The sequence below is a fragment of the Procambarus clarkii genome, chromosome 48 (genome assembly GCF_040958095.1).
Source record: "Procambarus clarkii isolate CNS0578487 chromosome 48, FALCON_Pclarkii_2.0, whole genome shotgun sequence".
In the NCBI taxonomy this organism is placed as follows: Eukaryota; Metazoa; Arthropoda; class Malacostraca; order Decapoda; family Cambaridae; genus Procambarus; species Procambarus clarkii.
In genome coordinates, this window is record NC_091197.1 from 19,072,592 (window position 1) to 19,081,325 (window position 8,734).

The 8,734-nt window shown below is 49.1% G+C and overlaps 1 protein-coding gene across 1 annotated transcript in view; it reads right to left on the reverse strand.

Annotated features, from left to right (window-relative positions):
• LOC123764808 (cell adhesion molecule Dscam2) overlaps positions 1-8,734 on the reverse strand; it is a 256,731-nt gene that overhangs the window by 138,314 nt on the left and 109,683 nt on the right. Inside the window, 1 exon segment of the mRNA XM_069302763.1 lies at positions 3,444-3,588. Coding sequence (XP_069158864.1) covers positions 3,444-3,588 — 145 coding nt within the window.

Here is an 8,734-nt window from a genome sequence, read left to right on the forward strand (position 1 = left end):
ACACAAAGTTATATTATCAAACCCAGCACAAGCCTTTATTCTCCCCCCCCCCATGCTACGGACTGTAAAAGGCTCAGTCTCCAAGCCTCGGACCAGAGTCGTAAAGCAGGTACGCTGCAACCCGTCCTCGACTCAAGTCCATTACATCCAGCGGTCGACCCCACAGACGCATTCATAAATTTTAACATGCTGTTCATTTAAAACGGGAATTTTCTCAAGTATAAATTAATATTATAATATATTAGCATATTGTGTATATATAGGCATAGGATAGGTTAGGTTAGGTGTTTAGGTTCTGTTGGCGATTATTTGTATTTGTAGTACGTGGGTGAAGCATTTATAGCGTTGTGATTCGAACAAAATTCGTCAGTGAAGCACTTGTTCCGGATATGTTCGAACGTCAGCAATTGTGAGTCGCGTGTAAACCGTTTTTCATTCATAAACAGGGGGTTTGGCGGGTGCATGGAATCACTTTTGGATATTTGTTTGGAGGACGGGCTGTACACACACACACGTGAACCTCTACATCTTTCCACAATCTTTGGCGGCTTTGTTTACATTTATTAAACTGTTTACGACAGTTTACGAGCAAGGAAACTTTCCAAACAAATGTTGTTATTGTTATGAACCATCCCGTCCTCGACTCAAGTCCATTCCATCCAGCGGTCGACCCCATAGACACATTTCATAAGTTTTAACATGCTGTTCATTCAAGACAGGAATTTCCTCAAATATAAATTAATATTATAATATATTATCATACTGTGCATATTTAGGCATAGGTTAGGTCAGGTGTTTAGGTTGTGTTAGCGATTATTTGTATTTGTAGTACGTGGGTGAAGCATTTACAGCGTTGTGGTTCGAACAAAATTTGTCAGTGAAGCACTTGTTCCGGAAGTGATCGAACGAAATCAGTTGTGAGTCCAGCCCGTCCTCCAAACAAAGATCCAAAAGTGATTCCATGCACCCGCCAAATCCCCTGTTTATGAATGAAAAGCGGTTTACACACTACTCACAATTGCTGACGTTCGAACATATCCGGAACAAGTGCTTCACTGACGAATTTTGTTCGAACCACAACGCTATAAATGCTTCACCCACGTACTACAAATACAAATAATCGCCAACAGAACCTAAACACCTAACCTAACCTATCCTATGCCTATATATACACAATATGCTAACATATTATAATATTAATTTATACTTGAGAAAATTCCCGTTTTGAATGAACAGCATGTTAAAATTTATGAATATGTCTGTGGGGTCGACCGCTGAATGTAATGGACTTGAGTCGTGGACGGGTTGGTGAGTCGTGTGGAAACCGTTTTTCATTCATCAACAGCGGGTTTGGCGGGTGCATGGAATGGGCTTTGTCATTTGTTTAGAGGACGGGCTGTAATACCAGCCCGTCTTCGCATACACAGATCCAAGCTCGTTAATCCAACCCAAATCCCCTGTTTATGAGTGGAAAACGGCATGGCCAGTTGTATACATACGAACGACCCCTTTCAGGAAATGCTGTTTCAAATTTGATAGTTAGTAAGTCTTGAGAGCGGGCTGGACGGTGAGAGAAGAGCAGAATCTCAGGAGGAAAAGATCATCAGCTCGTCGCGGAGATTAGAAGCGATTGTGCTTGAATATTAAAAAAAAATAGGTTTGGGTTAGGAAGGAGAAGGATCCTATGTAGGCTGACGACTAGGTAACCTGTAATGTGAAAGATGAGGAGAGGTTCCTGGTGACCTGGCGACCTGGTGACCTGGCGACCTGGTGCTCTGGTGCCCTGGCGACCTGGTGACCTGGTGACCTGGTGCCCTAGTGACCTTGCGACCTGGTGACTTGGCGATCTGGTGACCTGGTGACCTGGTGCTCTGGTGCTCTGGTGCTCTGGTGCCCTGGCGACCTGGTGCCATGGTGACCTGGCGACCTGGTGCCCTGGCGACCTGGTGCCCTGGTGCCCTGGTGCCCTGGCGACCTGGTGACCTGGTGACCTGGCGACCAGGTGACCTGGTGCCCTGGCGACCTGGTGACCTGGTGACCTGGCGACCAGGTGACCTGGTGACCTGGTGCCCTGGTGACCTGGTGACCTGGCGACCAGGTGACCTGGTGCCCTGGCGACCTGGTGCTCTGGTGCCCTGGTGCCCTGGTGACCTGGTGACCTGGTGACCTGGCGACCAGGTGACCTGGTGACCTGGTGACCTGGTGCCATGGTGACCTGGCGACCTAGTGTCCTGGTGACCTGGCGACCAGGCGACCTAGTGTCCTGGTGACCTGGCGACCTAGTGACCTGGCGACCTGGTAACCTGACGACCTGGTGACCTGGCGACCTGGTGACCTGGTGACCTGGCGACCAGGTGACCTGGTGACCTAGTGTTCTGGTGACCTGGTGACCTGGTGACCTGGCGACCTGGTGACCTGGTGACCTGACGACCAGGTGACCTAGTGACCTGGCGACCTGGTGACCTGGCGACCTGGTGACCTGGTACCCTGGTGACCTGGCGACCTGGTGACCTGGTGACCTAGTGACCTTGCGACCTGGTGACCTGGCGATCTGGCGACCTGGTGCCCTGGCGACCAGGTGACCTGGTGACCTGGTGCTCTGGTGCCCTGGTGACCTGGTGCCCTGGTGACCTGGTGACCTAGTGTCCTGGTGACCTGGTGACCTGGCGACCAGGCGACCTAGTATCCTGGTGACCTGGTGACCTAGTGTTCTGGTGACCTGGTGACCTAGTGTCCTGGTGACCTGGCGACCTGGTGACCTGGTGACCTGGTGACCTTGCGACCTGGTGACCTGGCGATCTGGCGACCTGGTGACCTGGTGAACTGGTTACCTGGTGCCCTGGTGACCTGGTGACCTGGTGCTCTGGTGCCCTGGTGCCCTGGCGACTTGGTGCCATGGTGACCTGGTGCTCTGGCGACCTGGTACCCTGGTGACCTGGTGCCCTGGTGACCTGGTGCTCTGGTGCCCTGGTGCTCTGGCGACCTGGTGCCCTGGTGACCTGGTGCTCTGGTGCCCTGGTGCTCTGGCGACCTGGTAACCTGGTGACCTAGTGTCCTGGTGACCTGGTGCCCTGGCGACCTGGTGACCCGGTGACCTGGTGCGTTGGTGACCTGGTGCGCTGGTGACCTGGCGACCTGGTGACCTGGCGCCCTGTTGCCCTGGTGACCTGGTGACCTAGTGACCTGGTGACCTGGTTACCTGGTGACCTGGCGACCTGGTGACCTGGCGACCTGGTGACCTGGCGACCTGGTGACCTAGTGACCTTGCGACCTGGTGACCTGGCGATCTGGCGACCTGGTGACCTGGTGCCACGGTGCCCTGGTGCCCTGGTGCCCAGGTGACCTAGTGACCTGGGGACCTGGCGAAAAGGTCCCATGGTGAAGTGATGACCTGGCGACCTGGCGCCCTGGTGACCTGGTGACCTGGTGCCATGGTGACCTACCTGTGGGAGGTGAGCAGCGGCTGGTGATCACGGGTCCAGGTGATGACGGGGGCAGGAAATCCCACAGCCGAACACTTCAAGGAGACGGGGGAGCCGGGCGGCACTGTCTGCTCGATGGGCGTGTACCGCAGCTGGGGCGCCGTGTCTGTGGGCGGGCACGCTGTGAGTGGGCACACTGGGCCTCTGTGGTGAGTATGGTTGTGGTGAGTATGGCTGTGGTGAGTATGACTGTGGTGTGTATGACTGTGATGAGTATGACTGTGATGAGTATGACTGGTGAGTATGTCTGTGGTGAGTATGTCTGTGGTGAGTATGTCTGTGGTGAGTATGTCTGTGGTGAGTATGACTGGTGAGTATGTCTGTGGTGAGTATGTCTGTAGTGAGTATGACTGTGGTGAGTATGACTGGTGAGTATGGCTGTGGTGAGTATGACTGGTGAGTATGTCTGTGGTGAGTATGTCTGTAGTGAGTATGACTGTGGTGAGTATGACTGGTGAGTATGGCTGTGGTGAGTATGTCTGTGGTTGAGAGGGAGCGTAAGGGAAAGAATGTTATTGGTTAGGTCAGGTTAGGTTAGGTCAGGTTAGGTTAGGTTAGGTCAGGTCAGGTTAGGTTAGGTTAGGTTAGGTAAGGTCAGGTTAGGTTAGGTCAGGTCATGTTAGGTTAGGTAAGGTCAGGTTAGGTTAGGTCAGGTCAGGTCAGGTTAGGTTAGGTCAGGTCAGGTCAGGTCAGGTCAGGTTAGGTTAGGTCAGGTCATGTTAGGTTAGGTCAGGTCAGGTCAGGTCAGGTCAGGTTAGGTTAGGTTAGGTCATGTTAGGTTAGGTTAGGTCAGGTTAGGTTAGGTCAGGTTAGGGTTAGGTTAGGTTAGGTCAGGTTAGGTTAGGTTAGGTCAGGTTAGGTTAGGTCAGGTTAGGGTTAGGTTAGGTTAGGTCAGGTCAGGTTAGGTTAGGTTAGGTCAGGTCAGGTTAGGACTACACTAAGTATAAAAAATAATTTATTATTTAGTAGCCTAAAGTAAGGGCCATCGTCAGAGGGAACAAGGAAACTTGTGGTTACTGTACTATAAGCCCGCCCCCTGATAGAACGTCGCGTTTTGACGTATTCTCTACCTTAGGCATAAAATTATCGTACTAGAAAATGGTAGCGGCTCGCGAAGTTGACATGTCCCGTTTTCTGTTTTGGGTCCTCTGCTAGGTTAGGATAAAGGTACTTTAGTACGGCAGTTTCTTGACGTTGGGGAACCTTAGGAGGACTGGCTGGTTATATGCAGGTAACATGAAGATCACCCTGGTCTCGCGAACGTTCCCAACGTCAAAAAACTGTCGTACTAAAGTGCCTTAACCGAACCTACCAGAGGATCACCCACCAACAGAAAAGGAACATTTTCAATTCTGCGAGCCTTATCATTTTCTTGTACGACATTTTTTAGTCTTAGGTAAAGTGTACGTCAAAATGCGACGTGCTACTAGGAGGACGGATTGAGAATATTTATTATTTACTATATTTGTAAAATTAGGAGGGGAAAGATAGACTAACTTGTAGACTACCTGCTTCATACCTGCTTGATGGGGTTCTGGGAGTTCTTCTACTCCCCAAGCCCGGCCGGAGGCCAGGTTTGACTTGTGAGAGTTTGGTCCACCAGGCTGTTGCTTGGAGCGGCCCTCAGGCCCACATACCCACCACAGCCCGGTCGGTCCGGCACACTTTGGAGAAAACAATCTAGTTTCCTCTTGAAGATGTCCACGGTTGTTCCGGCAATATTTCTTACGCTCGCTGGGAGGACGTTGAACAACCGTGGACCTCTGATGTTTATACAGTGTTCTCTGATTGTGCCTCTGGCACCCCCTGCTCTTCACTGGTTCTGTTCTGCATTTTCTTCCATATCGTTCACTCCAGTACGTTGATATTTTACTGTGTAGATTTGGGACCTGGCCCTCCAGTATTTTCCATGTGTATATTATTTGATATATCTCTCGTCTCCTTTCTAGTGAGTACATTTGGAGAGCTTTGAGACGATCCCAATAATTTAGGTGCTTTATCTCGTCTATGCGTGCCGTATATGTTCTCTGTATTCCCTCTATTTCAGCAATCTCTCCTGCTCTGAAGGGGGAAACGAGTACTGAGCAGTACTAAAGATGGGACAGTAGTACAAGTGATCTGAATAGTACAGCCATTGTGATGGGATCCCTGGATTTGTAAGTTCTCGTAATCCATCCGATCATTTTTCTGGCTGACGCAATATTTGCTTGGTTATGCTCCCTAAAAGTTAAGTCTTCAGAAAACATTTTTCCAATATTCTTTACATGCTGCTTTTCTCCTATGGGCAGATTTGATTGTGTTTTGTATCCTGTATTATGTTTAAGGTCCTCATTTTTACCGTACCTGAGTACTTGGAACTAGTCTGGATCATTTAAAATAAGGCATCGGGAGGCGTCGTCGAAATCAGCCGAGTTTGGCCCCTCGCTAGAGCAGGTCAGACTCTGTGGTCCCGGATATGGGCATGCGATCTGATTGTTCAGCGTCGGTATCGGCCCATCAAACGGATCATGGTCCGAGGTCACGTGACTCCCGGCGGGGGAGCTGCAAGTCATCCGATTGGCTCAGGAGCCGTCCCTGTCGTCCAAGAGCTAGAGGGAACATATATACGCTTTCAGGCGTCCCTTATTTGACGAAAAATTAGTTTGTTGAAGAAAGACCTGGAAGCCCGGCTACGACAGCATCCTCAAGGGCAATGACAGCATTCCCAAGAATTAGTGGCACGTCTCAAGAATCTTGTTTGATGGATCCTTTCACATTTCAATGAAATATCAGGTGTTGTAGGACCACCATGTCCGTGTCCCAGGTTACGTAAAACTCTAAACGAGCTCACACAGCCTCGCTCTTGTACCAGGTAAGTCCACTACGGGCTCACTATAGTCAGTGCTACTTGGAACTTTTTGTTCAGAAGAACTGAATGTAACACAACAACAATAATCTGAACGAGCATCGCGAAGAACAGTTACTGTGATCTACAAGGCTGATCACAGTAACAGTCCCGTCGAGGAAGTCTCGGCCAGGTGAGCAGTGGTTAACGGAAGCTGAAGAGTGAAGTGAAAAGAGAGCGCCGTTCTGACACTGATGACACTTTAGTGACAATATTTAAGTGGTAGCCCATGGTAGGACCTCTGTGATTCTTCAGCGAAGGGAGCAACAAAGGGTGATAGCCTTACAGTCAAGTTAAAGTAACAGTTAACCTGCAGTGACAAGTTTAATGAGAGTGGTAAGTGGCAGCAGGGCTACAGTAGTTCTGCAGTCAAGAAGAATCAAGTGGTAGTCTACAGTGAAGGCCGGACATCAGTTTATGTGCAGAGACAGTTGATAAGTGACGGTAGCCCCAAGTCTTAGTGGGGACCACACATGTCTACACAAGGAGTACAGTGTGTACTCAGTGTCTTTATACTCGGTCGCCAGAGGCCTGTTGCGGCGTATCTGGACCAGGCGAGGGTACAGAGGGGAAGGAAGAAGACAACAATGCCAAAAGGGATGTAGAGTGCCAAGAGGAGGTCACACCTACGCCGGTGCCAGGAACCCCGTGCCAGAGCGCCAGCAACGCCTCGAGTGACGCTTGATAGGCGGGAAAAGTCTGCCTGATGGTCGCCATATCAACGGCTTTTCATAACTGGCGATGATGGCGGCTGCCCTCCCCATTCTTCCCCATCTGTTTATCTGTGGATGGAAGTGGCGGCCACAACTTCTTCTTTCAATCCTTTCCCCCTGATCACCGCCCGTACAGGACACGTACATTTCCTTATGTGTCTTCAACTCATTTGCCTTTCCTGCTTCAACTTATGTTCTCTCGTGATTCTTTCTCAAACTTCAAAGAGGCTGTTCTTGTCTATCTTGCTCATTCCCCTAAATATCTTGTATGTTACGATCATGTCCTATTTCTTCTCTCCTGTAGGTATGTGAGGTCTAGTTCTGTTAAGACCTCGCTCTGGCACTAATCTTGTTGCAAACCATTTTACTTTTTTCAATGTTGATTTTGTGGTTCACAAGGTGTGGATTCCAGGCCGGTGCTGCATATTCCAGTACTGGTCTAACAAAAGCTACGTACGTGAAAGGGCCCTGATTTAGGATTCTAAGCGATGTTCTAATGTTTGCCAGCGTCCCATATGCCGCCGATGTCACCCAGCCTGTGTGTGTGCCTCTGATGTTAGGAATGGAATTATATCCACTCCCAAATCCTTTTCTCTTTCTGACTCCTGTAATGGCCTTCCCTCTATGGTGTAAATACCTTCTGGTCTCCTCTCTCCCTTTCTCATCTTCATTACTCTACACTTGTTGGAACCGAATTGTAGTAATCAATTGTTTGGCAACTCCCGGAGTTTGTAGAGGTCAAATATGTAACTCTTATGTTCAATCGTCGGCGCTTGTAGAGGCCTCGTCAGCTTGGCCTCGTCTGCTGACATTGTCATGTCTGAGCTCCGTCCCTCGGGCAGGTCGTTCACATCAGTCAAGAACAGAAGGGGCTCTAGGCCCGACCGTTGGGTGAGCGCCACTTGTTACTGTCTTCCAACACTGAACCTTGTCTATGATCGTGACTCTGTTGTCTGTCATTCAGTTAGTTCGTGAACCCCATTTAGTGTCTTGCTAGTTATCCCCGCTTGCTTCTCCATCTTGAGCACCACCATATCACGTGGAACAGTATCCAGTACACTTTGACAATCTAGGAAAATACAGTCTACCCTGTCTACCCAATCTACAGTCTATCCAGCTTTCTTTTCCACTCTTATTTTAGTAGCTCTGTCGCCCGTTTGTCAGGGAAGACTTGTCCCTTCTAAATCCAAGCTGCTCTTTTGCTACATATTTTATGATCTCCAGATATTCACTTATTTTCAACCTAATTACTTTTTTACGGCACTTTACAATGAGTACATCTCAGTGACACTGGTCTGTAACGTAGCAGCTCCTGTTAGTCCTCTCTTTTTTTAATACTGGAAGTACATTTACCTTTTTACAGAATCCTGAGGGTTTCCTGTCTCTGGAGATTTATTTACATATGTACTCATTATTACATATGTAATAATGTATGTGTGTGTGTGTGTGTACTCACCTAATTGTACTCGCCTAATTGTGTTTGCGGGGGTTGAGCTTCGGCTCTTAGGTTCCGTCTCTCAATTGTACAAGTTCCTAAGCCTATTTGACTGTATCATATCTACATCTGAAACTGTGTATGGAGTCTGTTTCCACCACATCACTTTCTAGTGCATTCTATCATTAACTACTCTCATACTGAAAAAAGTCTTTCTAAT